The 27678-nt window shown below is 40.5% G+C and overlaps 1 protein-coding gene across 16 annotated transcripts in view; it reads right to left on the bottom strand.

Moving 5' to 3' along the window:
• Positions 1-27678, bottom strand: part of RBFOX1 (RNA binding fox-1 homolog 1) — a 2849206-nt gene that overhangs the window by 4174 nt on the left and 2817354 nt on the right. For 10 of the 16 annotated variants that reach the window (XM_038762608.1, XM_038762601.1, XM_038762607.1 and 7 more), the window contains one exon: positions 13274-13326. The exons of the other annotated variants lie outside the window; for them this stretch is intronic. In XM_038762608.1, the coding sequence (XP_038618536.1) occupies positions 13274-13326 (53 nt within the window). The remainder of the gene's footprint in view (positions 1-13273; positions 13327-27678) is intronic. 16 annotated transcript variants of the gene reach the window in all.

Here is a 27678-nt window from a genome sequence, read left to right on the forward strand (position 1 = left end):
AGACAACATTGATCATCTGGGTCTCATGGTTCTCAAATGATAATAGGATTTTTAAGCCATGCCATATTTCCAACGGGTGTCCCTGATGGAGCTGGGGGATCTAGGAGCCGTGCCCATCGATTTGGGGTTTAGAATTACATTAAAAAGCCCTTTTCACTCCATCAGGACTGAAGATTGTGCCTTTCCAGATCAGACTTGCATAAGGATTTGCTCCCTTTATTTACCCTCCCTCACCCTGGCAGCACTTATATCTATCTATCTATCTATCTATCTATCTATCTATCTATCTATCCACCTATAATTGATTTATTACTATTAATGTCTATCTCCTTCTCTGGACTGCAAGCTCACTGTGGGCAGGGAACGTGCCTACCAAATCTATTATATTGTTGTATCATACTCTCCCAAGCTCTTAGTACAGTGCTCTGCACACAGTAAGCATGCAATAAATATGTTAGATAGATTTGATTGATCTGACTCAGAAATGGTTTGGTGCAGAGTTGCACAAGATTGTGAACCCTATGTGGGACAGGGAATGTGTCCAATCTGATTAGCTTGTATCAGTACCATGCCTGCCACAATGTAAGTGCTTAACAAATACCATTAAACCCCCCCCAAAAAAAGTTCAATTCCCTGGTTAAGCCACTTGATGTTTTGCTTGATGTCTGCAAAGTGTAAAGTGACTGACTGGAAACAGACTCATTGTATTGTGAAGTGGTGTGTTTGAGTTGGAGTTTGAATTAGAATGTCCTCAGAATCCTGCTATGAGGTCTGGCGTCATCCTCTATCTTATTTATCCTTCCCTCAATGACATGGTTTCAGGCATATTTGGTCGATGTCCAAATGTTCATTCATATTCTCCTTTTGGGGGTGAAATTAGTTGCTTGGGGACACTTATGTTGCCAACTTGTACTTCCCAAGTGCTTAGTACAGTGCTCTGCACACAGTAAGCGCTCAATAAATACGATTGATTGATTGATTGATTGACTTAGGCACCAATTACAACATCTCAGTCATCATTTAAGCAGAATGACCACAGAGATAGAATTTAATGCCTCTCCCAGATGGTCTCACACACTTTTAGGGAGAAACTAGCAAGAAGAGAGACTCTTACCTGCTTCAGTGTCACCCAGAAAGAATCTGAAGATAATAATAATAATGATCGTGGTATTTGTTAAAGCTCTATGTGCCAAGCACTGTACTAAGTCCCGGGGTAGATACAAGATAATCTAGTCCCACATGAAGCTCACAGTCTAAGTAGGTAGGAGAAGAGGTATTGAATCCCCATTTTGCAGGTGATGGAACTGAGGCCCAGTGAAGTTAGGAGACTTGCCCAAAGGGAGACAGCAGATAAGTAGCAATCAATTGGTAGGGGGGCCAGAGAAGCAAAGCAAAACGTTTTCTGCACTTATTGTCAATCCAGCTCTGTTGGAGCTGTCTACAAAGTCTCTGGAGCTTTTTCTTCCTACTGATTGACACACCTTGCACCTATGTGATCCAACTTTTGCTGGGCTTGAAACAGAAAGAATAATGAATCCTTTTATAATGGATTTTAATTAGTAGCTTACTTTCTTATTGTTCCTTAACTTGTCATTAGGATTGTGCTTCTCTGCCAGATTCAAAACTTTAGGCCATTTTTTGTTGTTGAAATGCCATTTCTGGAGCAGTGTACAGAACCACGTTTTTTGTGTGAAGCTAATTCGGCAATTTCTCTTATATAAATTTTCTACATGAAGATACATGCCTTGTATATCCTTGCAAGTGCTTAGTAGAGTGCTCTGCACGTAGTGAGCACACAATACATGCCATTGATTAATTGTAGGAGGTTTAACTCTCTCAATCAGTTAAAATTTTACTTGTGAACTGGAACAGTATTTGAATGAAAGATAGAGTTTGGTAGATTAAAGATTGGGTAAAGTGATATTCAATACACAATTGTATTTTTCCCCACAATTTGATAAAGGGCAGACAAATGCCCAGAATCCTCTTAGAGGAAGTATGTTAATTCTAAAATGCCTGAGATGGACTATGGATGTTCCATAATATGTGAAAACTGGGCTATATACTTAATCCAGAAGCTAGAATCTCTCTGTATTCTGGAAACATTTATCCAAATCATTGCTTTCATTTTTGATAAAATTAGTCAAGATTAACAGGGCACCCATTTTAATAATAATAATAATGATGATGATGGCATTTACTAAGCGCTTACTACGTGCAAAGCATTGTTCTAAGGGAACTGAGGCACAGAGAAGTTAAGTGACTTGCCCAAAGTCACACAGCTGGCAATTGGCAGAGCCGGGATTAAAACCCATGACCTCTGACTCCAAAGCCCATGCTCTTTCCACTGAGCCATGAAAACATTTGAATTATGAGTGATTCCAGGAATTTTCAATCAGTGGCATTTATTATTATTATTATTATTATTAAAATGGGTGCCCTGTTAATCTTGACTAATTTTATGGCATTTATTGAGCACTTAAACTGGGTGCAGAGCACTGTCAAAAAGCAGTTGGAAAAATAAAATACAACAGACAAGTTTCCTGCCCACCAGGAGCTCAAAACGTAGAGACCTCACAGTCGAGTTTTCATGTTACATGCTGTCTATCATTTACATCATAACTTCAGACCCACAGGCCATGTTTGTATGGGTCAGGTTTAATTTTAAAAATAATTGTCTAATGGAAGGGTTCTCCTTAAGTCAATGTGGAACAAATATAACATTTACAGTCCAGCTAGCCAATCAGTGGGATTTATTCAGCAGTTACTAGTGTTAGGAGGCTCATGCAAGGAGTATTGGCTAATGATTTTGGGTCCGTGTACTGTCTTCATCATTATCATCATCACGGTATTTATTGAGTGCTTACCTTGTGCACAGCACTGTGCTAAGCACTGGGGGGAGTACTATACAACAGAGGCGGTACACATTGTCCCTGCCCGTAGTGAGTTTACAATTTAAAGAATAATAAGTATGGTATTTGTTAAGCTTACTATGTGCCAAGCACTGTTTTAAGCATTGGCAAAAATACAAGGTAATCAGGTTGTCCCATGTGGGCTCACAGTCTCCATCCCCATTTTACAAATGAGGTAACTGAGGCACAGAGAAGTTAAGTGACTTGTCCAAGGTCAGCAGACAAGTGCCGGAGCCTCAGTTACCTCATCTGTGAAAGGGGGATTAAGACTATGAGCTCCATATGGAACAGAGACTGTGTCCAACCTGTATCTACCCCAGCACTTAGAATAGTGTTTGGCACATAATACACACTTAACAAATACATTCTTCTTATTATTACTATTAAGTGCATTCAGTTATCCATGCTGAATTTTGACAAAAAGTCTAAAGTGTAACAAACTCAGTCAATCAATAAGATTCATTCAATCAAGCAATAGATGACAAGACTGTTAGCTCTTTGTGAGCAGGAAACATGTTTTCCAACTCTGTTCTACTACTGTTCTCTCCCAAGCATTTTGGACTAGGAAAGCAGGAAGTACTCAGTCTGAACCATTGATCGATTAAGCGTTTACTATGTGCAAGAGCCCCACAGTACTTCATTCATTCAATTGTATTTATTGAGCGCTTATTGTGTGCAGAGCACTGTACTAAGTGCTTCAGTACTTATGTACATATCTGTAATTTTATTTATTTGTATTGATGTCTGTCTCCCCCTCATTGTGGACTCATTGTGGACAGGAAAAATCACCATTTATTGTTGTACTGTACTTTCCCAAGAGCTTAGTACAGTGCTGTGCACTCAGTAAGTGCTCAGTACATGTGACTGAATGAGTGGATGAATGAACAGCACTGTAGTACGCACCTGGGAGAGAATGAACACTCACTGCGAGTGGATCATTATGCTAACGACTTGGGAGAGTAAAGTACATTTAGTAGACGTGATTCCCTGCCCTCAAAATGCTTACAGTTTAGCGTGGGAGACAAATCCAGAGTAATTTAGACTGTGAGCCTGTTGTTGGGTAGGGACCGTCTCTATATGTTGCCGACTTGTACTTCCCAAGTGCTTAGTACAGTGCTCTGCACACAGTAAGCGCTCAATAACTATTATTGAATGAATTAATGAATTTACAGTTAGTAGGAAGAAGGAAAGTAGATATTTGAGTGCTAAAGTAATAGGCTATGTACGAAAGTGCTATAGGTGTGTGTAGTGCACAAAATGACGTTGTTGGTTGGCACAGAGCTTCATTTTGTCAGTCCTCAAGGGATCTTAAATATATGTTTAGCAATCTAAAAAAGGAATTTTAATAAAATGAATTCCACCCAGATTAGGGTTGCTTCAGAAAAAACACCCTTTCAAAAATGTTTTCTAAAATGAAAAGACTATTGCTGTAGGGTTAAATCTCCTATTGTTTGCTGTCTAATAAAGCAATTTTGTTAGGGTCATTAAGAAATTATGTTTTAATTTTTTTCTTTGACCCTCTGACAGTGTGCCTTGTGAAATCAGCCATTGTCATAATCTAGACCAGACAACTGAAAATCCTGATAAATTTCATGGAATGGTGAGCCACATAACAGCACTGTAGCAAATCAAACCCTTTTCTGTTCCCGAGTTTCAAATAGAATCCAATTTCTAGATCATTTAATTTTTGGTTATGTTAGAGGCAATTTAGAGAAAACTATAAGGAAAGTGTCTTCCCCATTAGGTAAAAACTACACTGCTACCTAAACAAGTTTATGAATCTTTCTCCCACTAAACTTTTTCCAGCTACATACTTCAAAGATAAATTTTCATTTTTACTATATTATTTTTGAGGAATCTAAACCAGAATACCTTTCCAAGGAAAAAGTACTAGACTTATCTGCTGTCAGGGGAAAATACCCTAAAAATTTCCTCTAATGAATACATTTTTTTCTTTGTAGGGTGACCTCTACCTTCAGAATATGATAGCTTTATTATGATTAATAAATTTCATTTCCACAGAGGAAAAGGAACAGTGTCAGCTTAAACGTAAAGCAAGGCAGCTTCTTTCTCAATGTCCTTGTATGACATTGCAGTTTTAGATGGCTACAAGGTTATTAGAGAAGATTTGGACTCTAACCTCTGAGGAACTAGGAAGTCAAAATCCTTTCTGATGGCTAAAATCGACCCCAAGAAACTCAAACAATTCTCAGGAGCATTTGAAGGAGTTGAAACAGCTTCCTTTTGGACTGAATTATGACCTAACCCTTAAAATTGTTATTTCTCTCAGTTGTCCCTAGTCTCATGCCCCCTGACAGAAAATTTTTATGAACTGACCCATTTTATCCAGAAAAGCCTTGCTCTAGGATGAACCTAAACTTGACATTTTAAAAATTTTGGGGACGTGGACACAGAAGATAAAATCATGAATTTCACAGGACTTGGAAAACTTGCTCAACCCAAATCCCCAGCATGGAACAAAGAGCTGATATGTGTTGGGAATAATGATCTCACTCATAAACATCAAAATGCTTTGGGTAGAGGAGTTGGCTAATCACAAGACTTTTAAATCATATTTGTTGTGGTTAGCAATGTTGCTGTAAAAATCAGCTGAAGCTCACAGTGATTTTCATCTGAAGATGAAGGCCTCAGGGGCTATTTCTCTGAGGCAAGGTTAAGTATAATACTGAGAGAAACTCCAGATGATAAAATGCTTTCTCCACAGGTACGATGGTTATTTATGGAAACCAACACAACTTTTTTTTTTTAATCTTCCTTTGGGGATGGAGAAGACATGAGTTTCTTGGGAGTTTTGCAAATTCACTTAATGGTGCCAATGTAGAAATAACCTATATGTACCAAGAGGTTTACTTTGTTCTCAATTCTAAATAAAACATAAAATAACCTTCTGGCAGTACAAGGATCTGTGTCCTGGGGAAGGTATAGGTAGTAAACAGACCAAATTCAAATCTGTTTCAGAAGTGGCCTTCACATCATCTCCACAGAGTCATCCTCAAATGAACAGACTAGCTACTTAACTTTTGGGACTTTCTCTTGGAAAGTGATGTACCTCTCTGGAATTGCTAATCTACAATCACATTTTTTACTAGGCTATCTCAGCTGCACCTAGATTTTTTTAGATCCTATTCACAATCCACTGAAGCAACCAGATTATTTTATGACCTGTGTGAAAGGGATGGATGAGGATGGTTTTCCTTGTTTGATTGTGAAGCTACCTTTAAGGTCCAGTGGGTGTCCCCTGACTCTGATGTGGGATTTGAACTACATTCCCCTGTTTCCCCTTCTACAATGTCCCCATTCAACCTACATCTTTTCAGACTAAAAACTCTAATTTATTTAATCTGTCCATGTAAAGAAGCTTCTTCATTCCCTTGATCTCCTTTGTTGCCCATCTTGTGAACTTTCCCAGCTTTATTAATTTTTTCCTAAAATATGGCAACCAGAATAGTACAGAATATTCCAAGTAAATTCCACAGTATGGAAGAGGTTTTTAAATCTGTTCTGCTAAAGACTTGGAACCCTCAGCTCTCAGTCAAACAGAACTGAAAAGGTGGCAGGCAATGGCCTTAACCCATTACTGATATTCTCTGTAAAGAATTTGGAAATCCTGGACAAAGGATAGAGGTGCATAAAGGTACACTATTAAAAAGCTTGCATTCTGCACACACTCCACACACTATGGTCATCTTGCCCCTCATGCACTGGGATTGGCTACAAACTTCTTTCAACTCAGTTATCAAAACTTCATAGTAAACATTTCGTAACTGCCTTTTTGTCCACCAGCAGTTTTTCCCCTGAAAATATCTACTATAGAATTTCAGTATTTCTCCCTAGGTGGTTATCTTTTAAACTTCTGCAAACCAAGAATCAAGTCGGATCGAGGATACCTTTGTAACAGGCATGGCAATTTTCCCGTATGACATGATTCTGAGGAACTTCTGTATGGCCCAAAAGACCCCTGTCCCCAATCCCATTTCTAATACAAAACTATTTTTCTTCCATAGGCTTTTTCAAAAATACCTTCACACTTACTGCATGCTAAGTGGCACAGCTAATGTGCACCCCACTCTCAAGGAGAGCTTACAAGCTTACAATAAATATACATATTTATTTGCATGCGAAAGAATCACAAATTGCAGTGATGCAAGGGATGAGGGGAAAGAAGACAAGGCCAGTCACCAGTTCTTCTTTCTCCATACAGCCTCACCTCAGGTGTGGACTTTGAGGAGACGCTAAGGAGGGTAACTCATTCCTGATGCCAGAGGCAGAGGCGAATGTTGACCTAACTCTTAACTCCACTGGTTGCCCAAACTGCTGTCTCTAGTGAGCAACAACAACAAAAGATGTTTTGGAGGGGCAAAGACTGATGAAACAATGAAAATGCCACAGACTCACTTTAAACTGGGGCATGGGTCTATGCAGAATTGTTGTGTATAAACTAAAAAAAAAAAATTTGGAATGTATGGCTCCCTTTGGACAAGGATTGTATTTACCAACTCTACTGCATTGTGTGTCCCAACAGCTGAACATAGTGTTCTGAATACAGTGTAAGTGCTCAATAAATAACCATTGATTGATTGATTGATTGACGCATTGCTGTGTTGGTGACTGGAAGGCAGAAGGCCCATTTCTTTGGGTAAACTCCCCAGTGTACCTAACGTAGAGCCAGCCTCTCCCATGGAGTTTGTGATAAAAAATCATTTAACAACAATGGAGGTAAGTCTTAGTGACTGGAAAAGGAGAAGCAGCTTGACCTAGGAAAAGCCTAGTGGATAGACTGGGAATCAAAAGGACCAGATTCCAATCTCCCCTCTGCCGCTTGTCTATTGTGTGGCCTTGAGCAAGTCATTCCACTTCTCTATGCCTCATCTGTAAAATGGAGATTAAGACTGTGAGCCCCATGTGGGACAGGGACTGAACAAACCTGATTAGCTTGTCTCTAACCCCAATGCTTAGTACAGTGCTTGGCACATACTAAGCACTTAAAAAATAATTAAAAAAAGGATGAGTCAGTTAATTGGAAGAAATTCCACGAGATGATACTGAGAGTGTGCTGGACCACATGAAAGGCTCAATGATGACAGTGACGATAGTACTCAATAAATTGATTGATTTACTGATTGATGGTCAGGTGCAGTTGATGACTCCAGAGGTTCAAGGAAATGGACTGGGGATTTGGATTAGTTATAAGGAAAAAGTTATCTTTCAGGATGATAAAACCCTGAACCAGACTACTAAGGAAAATTAGATGCCTTCCTCCCTGGTGATCTAGTTCGCCAAAACAGTATGATCAACAATAAATTGTTCTAGATGGCTTATGTATTCCTATCCCTTGAGGCAAATAATGGGACCAAATGACCTGTGGAGTTCCTTTCAGTCTACATGTAGTTCTGTGACTTCCAACCCATTTTTCATGAAGATTGGTTTGCACATGTTAGATAGACTTCACAACACCCAACCGGGGAGAATTCTTCACTGATTCCAAAATAACCCCTTCAAACTCCACCTATAAGGTTCCACCTGTTATGGAAGCTGAATGAGCCTTTGCTCATAGCACTCATCCCATTGTGTTGTACAGCAGTTTTGAGCTTCCCTGCTCAAATTGCAACAAGATACGTGGCTGGGAACATTACCACAAGAACAGACTACCAAAGGAAATGGGAAGATTCTTAATTATGGAGAAGTTTGTTTTGTATTTTTGGGGTTTCTTGTGTTTGGGTTTTTTTTGAGAGACAACAGAAAACAATCTTCTGGAGGCCTGCAGCTGAACAAGGTGACCTCTGTAGGATTCTTTAATTTAGGCCAGCAAAATTAATATGATCAAAATCCAATGCACATTTGGGTGGAAGTTCAACAGTTTAGGGTTCACTTGTTTTAGAATGAAGGGACAACTGCAGTGCCTAACATACTGAACCAGCACACCATAAATCCATCTGCCCTTGGTCTTGCTGCAAGCTTCAGGGCAGCCTGGGTTGAAGATCTCACACACACACACACACACACACACACACACACACACAAAGAAACAAACAAACAAAAAAACCCCACCATTCAGGGCAAACACCAATTCTGTTACTGCCCTTCCTTATCAGGAGAGCTACTGATTGCAAATCCTGTATTTACAAATCACAGAACTTCAGCTTTACTTAATCTTTGTCCCACTGTCACATCTGACTAGCCATGTGGACTGACCTAGAACCGTGAGCACAGTCAGGCAAGCTGTTAAAGAGATAATGACAAAGACACCTAAAAGGTCTGCCGGTGTTTCCACTGGGTGAGACAGAGGATTAATCCAACCTCACTTCATAAAGACAGAGGATAATCCAAGTCTTTACTGATTCTGATAATCTGATCCTTCCTTAGCACATTTTGTATAGAACCATGACCACAAGGCTAAAGAAATCACAAACCATAGGCACCATGCAGAACAATTTGAGGCAGCATTATAATCCTTTTTCAAGTGCTGTGAGAAGGAATGCTTGAATTTGGGGAGTGGGGGAGGAGGAGAGAGTTCTGTTGGGTGCATTAGAAGAGCAATTTCTTCTCATTTTGAAGACACCTAACCTAGGACTAAATTGAGAATAGCAGCACACACCACATGATAGCTGAGGCAAAAATAGTATTGATCTCTCATAACTTTGATTTTACAGTTTAGTGGAAATCTAAAACACTGTATTTCTGAAAATGTCACAGACATTCAAAGAACTACACCAAATAGGGACAATGCTACCTATCAACCAAAAGAAACCATTTAGGACGGACACCACACTTGCAAAAATTCAGGTCTGGTGTGTCAGCTTTCTCTGGATAAAATCACCTTTATGAATAATTCTATCCTATTGACTGTTTGCAGATCTTTGAACAGAATCTGGAATATAAAATGACCAGTATTTCTAACACTAGTAGACGGATTCTTGCCTATGACAAATCAGACTCCATTGTTTTTAGTAATCCTTTCCAACAGTTTTCATCTTCCAAGGTTTTCAAGTTTCAAGTGCTACCAGGACTAAATTAGGATTCCTGGAATGATGGAAAGGGATGCAGCTGATAGAGAACAGCTCCGGAAGTGAGGCAATTTTGCCCTATGTCTATAACCACCTCTGTCAACGTGGAATAGAACTGTGGAGGTTCTTTGACTATATTTTCCCCTTTAAAAGATGGAGGATGTTTACCCTGACTCTCTAATTCTTTGGGGCTTTATTCAACTCTTCAATCTGTTACCCTCGAATCCTACATCACTTCACCCAAGGTAGCATTAGCCCACTCTACCACTTTACTACTCAAAATTTCTTGAAAAGACATGCCACAACTATAAATACTTATCCATAAAATGCTGGGGTTTGTTTGCAGAACATTATCACTACTTTAGGGCTTAAATGGTGTGCAGTCCATTCCCACTGGTCTTGAGACAGCCTTTGTCATAATTGTCTTTGTTCTTTTCTGAGGGTCTACCTTTTCTCAAGAAAGAATGAAAAATGTGAAGCATGCATGGACTTTGCACACATAAGGGGAATCACCTATAAAATGGCGATTAAGACTGTGAGCCCCACATGGGACATGGACTGTGTGCAACCTGATTAGCTTGAAGGTATCCTAATGCTTACTATAATTTCTGCCACATAGCAAGCAGTTAACAAATGCCATTAAAAAAAAAATAGGGAAAGGGAGTGTTCCCAGAGAAGCAGAGATGGATGGATCAGGTTTCCACTACCAAAGTGGAAAAGTAGGTCGAGTACCATAACCTAGGGCACAGAGACCAAAATAACAAGATACACACTTTCACCTCCAGCATTGAATGCTCATGCCTTTTAAGGGGACCATTAGAAGTTCAATCAGAAGATTGCTTGGTTGTTCTGGGTATCCAGTAAAAGGGGATTAAAAAAACACACCAAGCAACAAAAGGTATAGTTTTGCCACTAAAAATAAGATCTTTTGCACCTAAACTGGGAACACTGTGTGCATTTCTGGTTGCTGCACATTTAATAGGGCTTCCTGGACGTGAAGGTAAAGGAAAAAATCCCACTGTGATAAGGTGGATGGGGGAGCTTCCAGCAAAAGGTAGGCCAGAAAGATTGGGTCGTTTCGTGCTTTAAATACAAAGGCCAACAAGGGCTATCATGGGAACTTATAAAATCATGAAGCATGTGGAGAGGGTGAACCGAGAATTGTTTTTCACCTAATCCCACAAAGACCCAACAAAAAAGAAGAACACGCTTCTAAACTTCCACCCACATATACCAAAAGATGCTGGACATTGCTTCCATTATATACACTTAGTCAGCCACTGTGGCCAGCAAATCACTTGGTATGATCACAAGGTGAGGCCATTTCCATGGTGACAAAAGCACCATCAAGTGCCTCAGTGCTACAGGGGAAGACACAGAGACTGTTGGCCTCAGATTTGGGGGCTGATTTCAGCTTTCCAGTGAAACCTAATAAAACTGCTCCCTGCTGAGGACGAGAATATAATAGCTAGAGCCATGGTACCAATGTAAAGAAGTCTTGCTTAGGAAAACATACTTCCCCACAAAATCTGCTGTAAGGCTAAATGAATCTAATGCCAATTTCCAAGGTTAGATAAAACATAACCTCTCCAGGAAAACATGTACTATCCTAAAGGATGAGAGAGTTGAAAGCATCTATAAAAATAAAAGCCCAGAAAAAATTCATCCTGTTGACCCAATGACATTTATTTGAACCAACTTTTCTCTAGACAGTTTTTATAAAAATAACTTACAGCACAGCAGTTCACCAGGCCACATGCCAAGATAAATATCTATCATTAATAAGAAAACTTTTCCACGCTTGGTTCTTATCACCCAAATCTTGTGTGTGACCCACCCAGAACTAAGAGGTAGGGTGAAAAGTTTGGTCAAATAGGAGTAAATGGTTAAATTCTCTACCAATGTTAGTAATTGTTCACATAGCAAAAGAAAACCCCTACCGCGCAGTTTATCCTTAAATCGCAAACTATGTTTCTTTTTTGAGGTTCAAACAGAATAATCTAAACAAGGACAGAACCACAAGAAAGCGCTCTATAGGTTAGTAATATCATAAGCACTTGCTGGAAGAACTCAGATCCTGAATTTGGCCTCTAGAAATATCAAACAAAACTAAAACCATACAAGTTTATACCCAAATTGAATAAACTGTCATTTGTGTCTATCATATTTCTGGCTTGAGATTTCAAACTTTTCCAAATTAAAAACAAACTAAGAAACACACAAGAACACAACTTTAGAACACTTTAAACTTGAAGGCTCAATGTAGAGTTGAACTACAAGGGTTATTACAGCCTTGCAAATAATTACCAAAAGTCCACCACCTCATCAATGCTCTTCTCCTTCTCCCTATCAGTACCAGCCCACCTGGAAACTTGGCAATTAACAACGTAAATACAAAGTTTTCTTCCTACTAGATAGCTAGCTATTTGCAAGGCTGCTTTAATACCTCACTTTCATTTAAATAGTAGATCCTTGACTCTTTCAGATAAACGTGAAAGTATTGTAAATGCTCACAAAATCTTTTGCTTGTTGGTTAATAACAGCATATTAGTAGGGTTACCTATTAATACACTGTTCAATAGTAGTTACCTAGTAATAAATTGCCAATAGTTGCTGTTCTCTTCATTAAATAGCATTACATTGGGCTTTAGGGTGGACAGTCACCTGCATCATTTAATAAAATAATTTTAGCCTACCCCAAATTCAGATTTAATTGTTCCAAGCCATGTTCATTCAACAGGCAGAATTTCTCTAGCCATTTGTCTCAGGCCATTATGCAAATACTACTTGCAAATATGCTATGAAAAAGCCAAACCTTTCTCTCCTCTGAAGCCTGTTGCTTACAGCATGATGTTTAAATGGAAAAGAAATGGAGGAGCTTTACTTATTAGAATTACAATTGCTTTTCAGTAATTCTTGAGTTTGTATTAGTGCAATGACTGCGCATGACCGATGAGTCCCATAAAAAAAATCTGTGAATCTACGACACATCAAACAGCATATACAACTGCTTCTTGTACATCTTTCAACCTCTCCTTCATCATGTACTTTAGCAGTGCAGACTTAATCACACTCTAAGATTTTAAAGTAGCTTCAACACATTCTTACTTTTCTGGATCATGTATTATTGAAACTGGAAAAAAACATCAAAGTCAGCAAAATACCTAGTGTCTTTTATATGGCAGAGCCCAAAGGCTGCAGCTATAACTTAGTGAGATGACTCCAGAGATTTCTATTATGGACTTTTACTAAGCTTTCTATAGTGATTAACTGCAGCATGTGAAAAAGGATATTGAAACCTGGATGGATGCATCAAGAAGTATCAATGATTGTTACCTGCAGAGGTGTTACAAGAAATTTCATCTGCTGCAACGAAGACGAATTGATTTCTGCAAGAGAAGATAAAATTCACAATACTGCTCGCTCACTGGGACATGTGCTATCTGCCAATCGACTTGATGTGTACAGATGGGGCAAGGGCGTGCTTTATTTTAATGAATGTGGCCAGGAAAAGTGTTGACAAATTTCAGAATTGTCAAGTTTAGAAGGGTCATGAGGTAAGCATGCTGGGATCTTTTAAATGAAATAATGGTAACATCTAAATATAGTCTAAGTACAAGCTACTGTACTTGAATCTTATGGTCTCGTGTTACCAATATGTCATGCTAAAATATATTTATTTGGCTAGGAAATTTCACACTACATTTATGGGGAGATCTATGCTAAAAAGGGCATTAAATAAAATATGTAGAGACTTTTTGGGGGAAAAATATCATTTTCTAACTACAGCTCATCAGAAATATCAAAATTAAAAGTATTTTTTTAATATTTTAAGCTTCTAATATGTTGCCCAACAGAAAATACATTTTCTGCTATTAAAAATAATTTGATATATTTTGTTCTCATGTCAGCAATATAGGCTTACCACCGAAAGTGGCCTACCTAATAAATGAGATAAATTATTGTTTTAAAAGAAGCTTTCTCTTGCAAAATTCTTTCTGCCACAAGATAGAATAAAAATAAAAATGGAAAATGCACATTTTTACTTGCCTTAATAAAAATAAAAGACAGTAGAACTCTCTTTAGAAGATCCCACATAAATTTTCCCTTATCTGGATAGCATTTTCAAATGACTCGGCCTCTCCTAGCCACCCACTGACTTTCCCTCAATAGGATGTTAGCCCCAGTATGAAAATTTCAGAGTCTGATCCCCTATAAAAGACTTTAGAGCTTTATTCTAGCATAATGTGCATGTGTGTGTGTGTGTGTATCTGTTGTGGGGAGGTGAGGTGCACACACAGTTCGTGATCGAATCTGGGTATTATTTTAAAATCCCTAAATTCAAAACTCTACTCATCTTCCTCACCCTGGAAACCATGAAGAATCGAACCAACTCCGCAAATTCAATTTCGGGTGTTCTTAAATACCAAGGTTTTCTGAAGTTAAACTTGAGAACACATTTTAATTACATCCTTCACTCAGACAATAAGACTAGCTCCAATTCTACTAACCTAAAACTCTTCCAAATCTATGAAACCTGAAACCTAAGTTTGAACATTTAAATGAAGAATGGAAAATTTGACTAGCTTTGAAGGAAACCAAAACAAAGACTTAGATTGATTTTCCTTGCCAGTCACTGATTTATAAAGATTTCAGTCAAGTTCCAACAGCGAATGCTGAAAGAGTACAGGATTTTCAGGTGGAGAGAACCAAATTGGCTTTATCCATACACTATGTTTCTTTATCTTTTTCAGTTCCCATAGCATGTTTCATGGTTACTAATGGGGTAAAATTTAGTCGGCAGCAAGAATTTGTGGTTCTCCTAATAAAGAAAAGCCAAGTCTACCCTAGCACAGAAGATTTTGCCTGGGACATTATCATCAGTTCTCCACTCAATTTTACAGCTATGATCAGGCCCCCAAATCGGAGCAGGAAACGTTCTCCTGCTTTTTCTGCCATCCACAGTTCTCAGAGTATTTCCCTGTGTTTTCCAATTCTCCATTTCTCTCAGAAGATCACGTCAGATTTCTAGTTATGCTCACTATTCAGGCTTTTGAAAATAATGCCTAGGGATATATAATGCCTACAATATGCATACAATAAAATTCGTACCTAGAATTATTCTTAGTGGGCTGAGATTTAATGTGGCAGGGGGGAGTTCAAATGGGACAATGTGGCTCCATAAAGCTCTGATTGAGATCTGATAATGGGGCTCAACTATGGCGAGCGCCAACACGGCTGTCACCTAAAGATTCCTAGTCCCTTCCCAGTGGTTCCACACCAAGAGGGAGAAATGGAAGCCGTGAAAGTTGAAGTGGGCAAAAGGAGCTACATGGGAGAGTTTCCAGCATGGGAGAATTCCTCTCAGGAAGACAGATGTAATTGTTATAGAGTAGTACTATATGAGAGCTAACTGCTGTGGCTAATACGTAATGAGATGAGAAGCAGCATGGCCTAGTGGAAAGAGCACAGGCCTCAGAATCAAAGGACCTGGGTTCTAATCCTGATCCACCACTTGTCTTCAGTATGACCTTGGGGAAGTCATTTCAATTCTCTATGCCTCAGTCCTTCATCCATAAAATGGGTGTTCAATACTTGTTCTCCCTCCTATTTAGATTTTGAGCCCTATGAGGGATTATTGTGTATCCACCCCCATGCTTAGTACAGTGCTTGACACATAGTAAGTGCTTAACAAATACCACAATTATTAGTTAGATCACAAGATCTATTCCCACATTTCTCTCCACCTTCAATACTTAAGAGGGAAGTGGATTCCAGTGCAGGACTTTAAAATTGAAAGTCCCTTCACTGACTCATCCCCAGTGGATACTTTCCAAAAACTCTAAAACCCTGTGAAATTGTTTGCTAGTCATCTTAATTGCCTCTTGATTCCAGAGTTATGGGAGAGGGCCATAACTGCAGTGTTCATTCCACAGAACTTCTCTGAGCTGTCCATATTCTAGATATTGCTGTATTTCCAGCCTCTCTAATTCATTTTTCTATTCCAGCTTCTATATCTTCTTTCACCCTTTCATTTCCACCTGGGTCTTCACTCCCTAGATTCAAAATTCATCTCAAAGTTCAGCTTTGAGGTATTCTACAAAGAAAGAGAGAAGAAAGGGGGAAGATGAGAGAAGACTTCCAATGATGATGGAGTCTTCTTTCAGTAACGATGGATGAGCCTCAGTACTGAGACTTTAGAACCAAGAGCCTATGCGGAGGATTAATTATCGTTCCTGGCTTATGTTGAGCCACCCTCTCATCCCTGCTAGTCTTGTTCTTCCTGGAGCAGGAGGCAGGGGTGCAGTGCATTGCTCCATAGCATTGTGAAGTATAAGCCCATATTAGTCAGTTTATAGGCAGAACTGGAATTGGAAGTCAGGTCTCCTGATTCTGACTACATAGCTCTTTCCACTGGACCGAGAGCAGGACTCAAGAACTCTACCCCTCTGAAGCGTAATAAAGAGATAATCTTTCCAGTCCTGAATTTACCAGGAAATAAAAGGGGAAAATCTCATTTGGGAGTTGCTGCCCTACATAGAAGGGCAGAATTTTGTACAGATGTAGAACAATGTAGTCATTTATAAAGGTTATATTAAAATTAGCTTCGGTGGCTTGCAGTTCAACATTGGAAAGGCTGAGCTTTCTCCTGGAATAGCTCAAATCAAGGGCACAGCTTTTTAGGCATGGAAACTTTAGCCTCATCTTGGGAAAGGCCAAAGAAATCACTAAAGGAGTCCCCTTTTAACTACTGTTCACCCTGACCTCATTTAGGATCCATGAAAATCTGTCACCTTAGGATCAGTGAACTGTGCTCTGGTGTTCAGTAAATCAGTCAATCTGTCAATTGCATTTATTGAGCACTTACAGTGTGCAGAGTACTGTACTAAGTGCTTGGGAGACTACAATATAACAACATAACAGATAAATTCCCTTCCCACATGTGTGAGCTTGTGTTTTTCTGTGCCATTTTTGCCAAATAAATTCTCTTGGATTTTCTCCAGGAAGGCTATCCTGCAGGAAAAATCCCCAACTGACCCTAAATGTACAAACTTCCTTTCAGAAAGATCAACTCTTTAGCTTCCATCCCACTACTGTTCCCTCCCTATGTTCACCACCTCCTAGGGATGACAGACTTCATTCTACTCTATCCCCTGGGCTGAGTTGCATCATTTCCTCCATTTCAACAAAGGCCCATGGTATCTTCCAGGTCCCACTAATGCCTCTTATGGCACATCCTGATTATATAATAAATGCATTAATACAAATAATTATATGGATTAATGGATGAATTCATGTAAATCTGAAAAACTCCCTTTCCAAATATAATTCAGTACAAAAAAATTACTACTAACACTTCAATTGCTTTCTTCATGAATGCATTTCTAGATTTGCTTTGTTAGGCATTTTATTCAAGATACTGTCATTTACATAATGTCATGTATTCAGGGGACACAAAATAAGGATGACTAAGCATCAGAAATTCTATCTCCTTAGTGAAGGCCTTATTGGCTATAAATGGTGTTCAACCCCTTTGTATAAGACAAACCAGATATTGAAGTTATTTTGTCTTAAAAAAAACCCAGAACATTCATACATTGGCAAACATTGTGACATTATCTCATTTCAAGAAAGTACGGAACAAAGAGACATGCCAGTCCATGTAAATTATCTTCTCTGGTGATCTGGTTCCTGGCAATGAATGAATACTTAAATAGACTATAAAGTATTTGTAGAGATCATATAAATCAGCTACAGAGAAATATATTGGGTCCCCTGAACTTTTGCCCTTTCTCTAATGAAATCGCAGTACGATTCCACAGAGTATTTTCACTTTTCCCCAAGTACTGAAAGCCTGAAGCATAATATCTTCCATTTAGATGTCCACTTCAGGATTAAAACAGAAAGTTAGCCAGGTTCAATGATCTTATTAATTTAGTCAACTCTGGATAATTTGTGGAAGGGGAGGGAATAAGTTCTTGAAGAGGGATTTTTTTAAGACAAGTTTTTCCTCTTTCTTGTTTGCTACCATCTCCACCCTAGGGGAGGTACTTTGAATGAAAATCCTCCAATAGAAGCAGTGTGGGCTTTGAAAGAGCATGGGCCTATGAGTCAGTTGACCTGGGTTCTAATCCTGGCTCCGCCTCTTGTCAGCTTTGTGACCTTTTGTTTCTAATACGTTTTATATACTTTCACTCATTATTTCATCCCTCTCAGCTCCTGGACCTTTTTTTCCAACTAGAGAAATCATCTTCATCATCATCATCAATAACAGTGTTTATTGAGCCCTAATGTGTGCACAGCACTCTACTAAGCTCTTGGGAGAATACAATAGAAAGTTGATAGACAGGTTCCCTGCACACAGTGAGTTTGCAGTCTAGAGGTAAGAGACAGGTATTAACATAAATAAATAATTTATAATATGTAGTTTCTAGATATGCACATAAGTGCTTTGAGTTTGAGGGTGGGGCATATATCCAATGCCCAAAGGTCACAAATCCAAGTGAGTAGATGACAGAAGGGAGAGAGAGTTGGGGAAGAGAGGGCCTAACTGGGGAAGACCTCTGGGAGGAGATGTGATCTTAATAAGACTTTAAATATTGGGGGATTGGTGATCTGTTGTATATGGGCCTGGGGGGAGGGATTTCCAGGCTAGGGGGAGGACATGGGAAAGGGGTTGGCAACAAGATAGACAATGAATAAGCTGGCAGTAGAGGAGGGAAGTGTTCAAGCTGGATTGCAGTAAGAGATTAGTGAGGTAAAATAGGAGGAGGTGAGCTGATTTAAAGTCAATGGTAAGGAGTTTCTGTTTGATGTGAAGGTGGATGGGCAACCACTGGAGGTTCTTGAGGAGTGGGGAGACATGGTCTGAACTTGTTTTAGAAAAATGAACCATGCAAGAGGAGTCACAGGAGGCAGAGAGATCAGCAGGGAAGCAGATGCAGTAGTCAAGGTAGGATAGGATACGTGCTTCGATAATGATGCTACTGCTGCCTGTTTACTTATTTTGATGTCTGTCTCTCCCCTTCTAGACTGTGAGCACGTTGTGGGCAGGGATTGTCTCTATTTGTTGCTGAATTGTACTTCCCAAGTGCTTAGTATAGTGCTCTGCACACAATAAGTGCTCAATAAATGTGACTGAATGAATGAATGAATCAGTGTGGTAGCGGATTGGATGGAGATGAAAGGACAGATTTTAGCAATGTTATGAAGGCAGAACTGACAGGATTCGATGATAGATTGAATACGTGGGTTGAGTGAGAAAGGTGAGTGAAGGGCCACGTCAAGGTTACGGGCTTGCAAGATGAGGAGTGTGACATTGGCTGCCGTCATGGGAAAAACAGAGACAAGCCACTGGCAATTAGACTTGGAATGAATCTGCCCTCTTCCTAAATAAAGCCGGGTTTGGGCCTCCATTATCACTGGAAAGCAAATGACTGCTGGAGGAAAGCCTTCCAGAGGGATAGTCTAACACCACTATGGCCTTTAGAATATTCTAACAGGGACAGGCCGTGACCTTAGCTTTCTGCCTAAAATCTTTGTGGCCTAGTGGGTAGAGCACAGGCCTCGGACTCAGAGGAACCTGGGGTTCAAATCCCAGCTTCCCCACTTGTCAGCTCTGTGACTTTGGGCAAGTCAGTTAACTTCTCTCTGCCTGGGGATTAAGACTGTGAGCCCTATGTAGGATAGGGACTGTGTCCAACCCTATTAGCTTGTCTGTACCCCATTGCTTAGAACAGTGACTGGAATATAGCAAGCCCTTTACAAACACCACAATTTTTATTATTATTATTAACTTCATGTTGTATAGGATGCTGACTTCACAATGAGGAAGAGTCATTTCCTGGGATAGTAACCTAAGCGAAGTCCTGAACACAAGAGATCATCCAAAAGGAAAGCCTCCTTGCTTAATGCTTTCTTCTGGATTTTAGCACTACACGGAATTCCCCCAAATTCAAATTTTACCTATCACATCTTGACCACAATTAAAATATTTTGAAGCAGAGCTAGAGTTTAAATCCTTGTCATTGCCAAATAATCTCATTCTCACTTAATAGTAATATATTTCCATGGTTATGTCTATGCTGACCAAATTACCCACAGTTTTTGTCCAGTAAATGGCACTGTGCGATTCAGCATTTCTTTCAGGGGGATCATTCCCAATTCCTTTAGAGCAAAAGATTAAGAAGATTTTAGGGTTAGAACAAAGTACTGTAACACTCATGAAAGCTTGGCGGGAATATTTCAAATTTCAAAGGAATCAGAATGCTACTTTGTATTTTCCATTAAAAAAATTCAACTCTCCAGGATTGGCCTAAGAATTTTAGAGATGAAAATAAAGAGAAAAGCTCAATCAAAGCAAAATTCTGAGAAGTAATGAAAAGCCTTTTATAATTAAGATTTTATAATTAACAATCTTAATTGGAATTCATGAGAGTAGATTGACACAAAGCCTGTGGTTGGTATATAGGGACCTATACTATCGCATAAGCTATTGTAGATGGTGTGCTTTGGTGTTTCAGAGAGGTCGGTATTAGCTACTGTCATTTAATGTCCTGGGGTGAAGGGGGAGTTTTTGCTTTTGCTGTGAAGTGAGACAAAACCAAAGCCTGTGACTTAGACCTCCAAGTATTAAATTAGTCAGCAACATGACTTTAAAGTTTGCAAGTCTTTTTTTCTGGGTTCCAATACTGCTTGGATGAAGCTCTCTCTTTAAATCCAAAAATGAAAATCCCAAATGGGGTAAAAACACAAATCAACTAGATACGAAGTCAATAGTAGGAGGTGGATTGGAAACTAAGTTTAGAAGTAAAAAAGCCAACCACTCCATGTGCTGATTCCAAAAAAGCATTTTTTTCCTTTGGAATAGAACATTTATTCTATTCCTATTCTGGGACTTCAAAATACCAGATGTTCCCAAACAAACATAGCAATTTACAAATCTCAAGTCATTTTTATGTTACCTTTCCAAGATCCTTTTTTTTTCTTTTTATTACTCCAAATGTTAGATATGCTGAAAAATCTTATTTTACCACCATACTGAAATTCTGGAACTATCTTTTTTTCTTTATGGGCAGGGGTAGTAATAAGGCAGAACAGTTCGGTTCAGTCCAGGGCATAAGGAAAAGTGTAAGTGCAGATATGCCATTCTGGTTTGAAATATTGCAAAGCAGAAGCTTTGATTTTCTTTCCCTGCCTAGCTGAACCACCTGGACTGGGGGGGTCCATGGTGATACAGGGGTTGCCTGGGGGCTGCATGGTAATGTGGTTGATTGATTGGAATTGGGGGCTGCATGGCACAGTGGGGGCTGCATAATGCTACAGGGCTCAATAGCAGGGTGGGGGTAGTGCAGGGGATGCATGGCAGTTTGAGGGGTGCAAGGTGGTACAGAGGGGCCGCATGACAGTGTGGGACTCTAGCGGGGAGGGGCTCTATGGCAGTGTGGGGGCTGCATGATGGTGAGGGGGCTGCGTGGCAATGTTGGGGGCTCATAACTGTGTGGGGCTCCACGGTGGTGTGGGGGTCTGTGGTGGCGTGGGAGGGGGCAGGGGTTCATGGCGACATGGGCTCTTACCAGAGCAACTGTCTCTATTGCCATACTGTACTTTCCAAGAACCTAGTACGGTGCTCCGTACACAGTAAGCACTCAATAAATACGATCGAATGAATGAATGAATGACTGAGGGCTACATGAAGGATGCAAGGCGAGGCAGTGCTCTCTGACAGTGCAGGGCTGCGTGGCGGTGTCGGGGCAGTAAGGTGGTGAAGGGTTCCGTGGCAGGGCAGGCCTGGGCTGCCCGGTGCCGATCATACTGATGGCCACCAGCATTGCTGACAGCTCATGCCTTGAGCTGGTGTGACTTCATGCCGGGCACAGGGGGACAGGGAGCTGCTCCGAGGTCGGGATGGATGGGGCCACCACTGCTTTCCCAGGTACCCACCCAGGCCGAGGTAGGGTGGGTTTTCCACACTCCTCACTGAGCTGCAGGATGAGCTGAAGCGGGTGGGCAGGGAATGTGTCTGTTATATTATTATAGTGTATAGCACTGGAGAGAGCCCCAGTGCTTAGTACAGCCAACCTTCTCACTGTTTCTCGATCTAGTCTATTTTGCCACCGACCTCTCTCCCACATCCCACTTTTGGCCTGGAACATCCTCCGTCCTCATATCTGACAGATAATTGCTCTCCGCTACTTCAAAACCTTACTGAAAGCACATCCCCAGGAAGTCTTCCCTGACTAATGCCCTCCTCTCCTTTTTTCCCACTCCCTTCTGCGCCAATCTTATTTGTTCCCTCATTCATCCTCCCTCCCATCTCCACACCACATATGTATATGTCTGTAGGTATCTATGATCTATGTAGGTATCTAGATCTATCTATAATAGATCTATGATCTATTTATTTATTTATATTAATGTCGGTCTTCGCCTCTATACTATGAGCTTGTTGTGGGCAGGATTGTGTCCGTTTGTTGTTATATTGTATTCTCCCAAGTGCGCAGTACAGTGCTTTGCACACAGCGTGGCTCAGTGGAAGGAGCACGGGCTTTGGAGTCAGAGTTCATGGGTTCAAATCCCAGCTCCGCCAATTGTCAGCTGTGTGACTTTGGGCAAGGCACTTAACTTCTCTGTGCCTCAGCTGCCTCATCTGTAAAATGGGGATTAAGATTGTGAACCCCCTGTGGGACAACCTGATCACCTTGTAACCTCCCCCAGTGCTTAGAACAGTGCTTTGCACATAGTAAGTGCTTAATAAATGCCATCATTATTAATAAGTGCTCAATAAATATGGATGAATGAATGAATACAGTGCTCTGCACATAGAGCGTGGGCTTGGGAGTCAGAGGTCATGGGTTTGAATCCCAGCTCCACCACTTGTCAGCTGTGTGACCTTGGGCAAGCCACTTAACTTCTCTGTGCCTCAGTTACCTCATTTGTAAAATGGGGATTAAGACTGTGAACCACATGTGGGACAACCTGATCACCAAGTATCTCCCCCAGTGCTTAGAACAGTGCTTCGCACAAAGTAAGCACTTAGCAAATACCACCACCATTATTATTATTATTATTATTATTAGTTAGCACTCAATAAATATGACTGGCTGACTGAAGCAGGTCCCACTGCTGCTGCCGCCACAGTTTACAACACCTTGTCTTGCATATGATTGCAAGCTCCTTTTGGGCAGCTTGTTCAAGTTTTGTACCTCTTAATATTTTTCCAAATGCTCAGTAATTTGCACTCAGTAAGTGCTCATTAAATTCCACTGATTTATTTATTACTCTTCTCTAGCCCCTCACCAACTTCTCCGTATCATCTTTAAAAGGAGGTGACAATAATGGGTGCATTCTTTATGGAAAATTTGATACGGAGTTCTATTAGACCTAGCCACCTATAGCTCTGTAATTCCCACCTTTTCATGGATGGTAACTTTGGGAATCACACCTATTGCAAACTGTAAAACTGGAGCACAGCAACCTCAGTTGCCAAGGAATTTGAGAAACAGTGTGGCCTAGTGCAGGTTTGGGACTCGAAGGACAGGGGTTCTATTCCTACTCCGTGTGCTCTTGGGCAAGTCACTTCACTTCTCTGTGCCTCATCTGTAGAATGGAGATTAAAGCTGTGAGCTCTATGTGGGGCATGGATAATGACCAATTTGATTATCTTGCACATACCCCAGCACTTAGTACAGTGCCTGGCACATAATAATGCACTTAAATACCATAAAATAGGCAGTTTTATTGGCTGCTGAACTCCATGTGTACCTGTCACTGTTGATTACAAAATTTGTTATGAGTCTTCATGTTTTCACTAGACTCATTATGTCCCCAACATTTCTGGAGTCTAGTGTCCCTCTCTTCCTTAATCTCTGAATACTGCTGCAATGGTGAGGAGGCATGGATCCCACTTGGCTGAATTGCTTACCATTTATAGATGTGTGGTATATACAAGTGTTTGATCAACCTGTTAAAGGTATTTCTTGAGTACTATACCAAGGTCTTGAGGGAGTGCAGTATGATAGAGTTGATAGGCACAGTGCCATCCCTCAGGAAACTTACAATCTAGTGGAGTATGCAGCTCCATGAAGAGTGGATTTTACTGGCTATCAGAAGGGTTACTTCCAAGTATTAGGAAGCAGCATGGTCTAGGAAAGACTGCAGGCCTGTGAGTCAGAGGACATGGGTTCTAATTCTGGCTCTGCTACTTCTCTGCTGTGTGACTGGGTAAATCTCTTCCCTTCTCTGCGCATCAGTTACCTTGTCTGCAAAATGGGGAGTAAGACTGTGAACTCCGTGCTTCAGGGACTGCCCAACCTGATAAACTTGTATCTCTTAGAACAGTGTTTGACACATAGTAAACACTTCACAAATACCATAAAAGAGGATTCACCTATTATAGTCTCAATGATGTATTCCAGTCCTATGTTGGCTTTTAAAATACCCACACTGCATTCCTAATTCATATTTGGCATTATGCATAATGATCCCTGTGGCCTTTTATAGCAGTTCATGTGCCTAGCTAGTCTACCCAAATCCTATATTAGGGTTTTTGGTAAGTGCATTAACTTGTACTTGTCCTGCTGTTTTTATAAATAATGCAAATCTCTCTGATTGGTATTCTCATCTTTCAAAGTATTAGCACCCCTGACCAATTCAACTTTGATGGACATATGCTTAATTCCTTCATCTGAATAATTTTTTCTAATGTATTAATAGTGTGCTTAGAATGAATTCCTATGGTGTTCCATTCAATATAGTAATAATAATAATAATAATAATAATGGTATTTGTTAAACGCTCACTATACGCCAAGCACTGTTCCAAGCGCTGTACAGCTCCCAAGATTGGTACCAAATTTTTCCATTTCTTGGGGAAAGAACAAATGTGTGGTTCAAAAGGGCTTGATCCTGACCATACAGATGTAATGAGAATTTATTTTATTTGGTTAATGTGAAATGGGTAGCAAAAATTTAAATTATGAAATCCAAAGCTAACAATTATTAAAGAAACGAACTTTCTTCACAACCTAGAGGTGATGCTAGCCTGTTGAGAAAACAATCTCAGGGAAATGTGGATCTTTACAGAAGCATACTCATTTCTAATGGAAAGTCCAGTTGCAGGCCTGGGTTTGTATTAAGGAAGCTATTTGTGTCAAGGCAGCCTGAGTTTGTTTGTCCCTCTAGACTGTGAGCTCACTGTGGTCAGAGAATGTATCTTCTCTGTTATATTGTACTCTCTTAAGCTCTTAGTACAGTGCTCTGTACAAAGTAAGAGCTCAGTAAATACAGTTGTTTATTTATTGATCGACTGAAAGAAAAAGCACAGGATTGGGAGTTTGGAGATATAGAATCTCCTGCCAGTTCCACTTGCCTACAGTGTGGCATTGGGCAAGTCACAACCCTCCATGCTTCAGACTCCTCATCTGTAAAGTAAGGATGATACTTTTTTTCCCTTCCCTTTCATTTAGACTTTGAGTCCCTTGTGGGAGCAGGGACACGTCTGATCTGATTATCATATACCTACCTCACCACAGTGCTTGGCACATAGAAAGCACTTGAACACAATTTTTAATAGTATCTACCTACACTGTGAACTTCATGGGGGACAGAGACTGTGTCTGATCAGATTATCTTGACTCTACCTCAGCGTGTGATATAGTGCTTGGCACATTGTAAGTAATTAATAAATGTATTATTATTATCAAGTGACTCTATGGATATATTTTCTCCAGAACGTTCTGTCTTCTGCCAAAATCCATAACCTTTCTAATGGTTATCCGTTATCGTTGTTAAGGTTTCTAGCCATCTAGCTCCTGGTCTGCCTTTTACAAGTTTTCCCTGGACTTTTCCTATCATTAGTGTCTTCTCCAGAGAATTAGTCCTCTTGATTAAGTATCCAAAATATGCTAATCTAAGTCGAGTCATTTGGACTTTGAAAGACCCCTCCGGCTTAATTTGCTCCAAAATCCATTTGTTTGTTTTTCAGACAGTCCATGGTATTCACAAAAGCCTTCTCCAGCACCACATTTCAAATGAATCGATGCTCTTTCTATCCTGCTTTTTCACTGCCCAGCTTTCAGATCCATACATTGTCACTGGAAATACCATAGAATTGACAATTTAATTAATAAATACCATTGTTATTTAGTATTGACCATGGAGTGTGCTAGCACTATCCTAATTGATGTTCCCACAGCCCATTTCAGCAACAGACCATTAATAAAATTTAGGGATGGTGCTATTCTTTCCCTTCTCTAAGCCCATTCCACCTACCCCATCCTTTTCTTTCCCTTCCTCTGAAGCACATATCATCCACCTCTATGACCCACTCCAGATTCTAGTAACTGTCATCTACCACCCCCCAGGCCTCACCTCCAACTTTTTGAACCATTTTGATTTCTTTCTCAAATTCCTTCTCACTTTCTCCATCCCTACAGTGATCCTTGGGTACTTTAATATCCATATAGATATTCCTGATGACCCTTCCACAGTCCGCTGCCTATCACTCCGCAACCCCATTGACCTCCTACTCCACTCAACAACTTACACACACACTTGATTTCATCATCTCTTGTCATTGCACAGTCTCTTCCCTCACCAACTCCAAAATCCCTCTGATCACAACCTCTTCACCTGCCTTCTCTTCCTCACACCTCCCCTTTGCAAATATGTGCTGTTCCCCCACAGAGACCTCCGATCTTTTGACCCACTCCAATTTTCTCGTCATCATGCCCCATTCAACCTCCATACCCAAACTACCTTCCCTTGATGACCAAACTGACTCTCTCAAAACCACCCTCTCTACTGAACTCAACTCACTGTCTCCCCCAGCCCTTTGTCAATCTCATACCACTAACCCACTTCACAGTCAGCTTCCTTAGCTCTTGTGAATGAACCTCAGAGTGCTGCTGGCGGAAATCTAGATATCAGGCCAACCTCATCCACCTCAAGTTTATCCTTATATGCTTTAAATCTGCCTTGTCCTCTGCCCTGCAAAATTATTGCTCCATCCTTATTGACACCCATGACCACTGTCCTTGCCAGTTGTTCCAGACATTTAACTCCTTCTTCAAATCCCCTACCCCACCCCCACTCCACTGCCTCCCCTATCTCTTTCTCCTAATGACCTGGCCACCTACTTCACTGAGAAAATCAAAACTACCAAGTGCGATCTCCCTAAAATCTCCCCTGCCTCTCCACAGTCCCTCCCTCCTGTGGCCCCTTTCAAAACTCGCCCATCTTTCCCAGCAGTAACTCCAGAGGAAATCTCCTGCCTTCTCTCAAAATCCACCCACTCCATCTGGCCATCCAACCCCATCTCTTTGCATCTTATAGAATTACTTGCCTCTCTCTTCTTCCCTCCCTAACCACCATCTTCAACTGTTCACTCTCCAGTGGCTTCTTTCCCACTGCTTTCAATAATGCCCATGTCTCCCCTATCCTACCATCTCCCTCCTACCATTCTTCTCCAAACTCCTTGGCTGCATTGTCTACACCTACTGTCTCAAATCCCTCTCCTCCAATTTTCTTCTTGACCCCCTCTAGTCAGTCTTCTGTCCCCTTCGCTCCACAGATACCACCCTCTCAAGGGTCACCAATGATTTCCTTCTTGCTAAATACAATGGCCTCTCTATCCTAATCCTCCTCAGCTCTTCAGCTTCCTTCGACACAGTCAACCATCCCCTTCTCTGGAAACATTATCCAACCTCAGCTTCACTGACACTGTCCTCTCCTGGTTCTCCT

This window comes from Tachyglossus aculeatus, chromosome 21 (genome assembly GCF_015852505.1).
Source record: "Tachyglossus aculeatus isolate mTacAcu1 chromosome 21, mTacAcu1.pri, whole genome shotgun sequence".
Taxonomy (NCBI): Eukaryota; Metazoa; Chordata; class Mammalia; order Monotremata; family Tachyglossidae; genus Tachyglossus; species Tachyglossus aculeatus.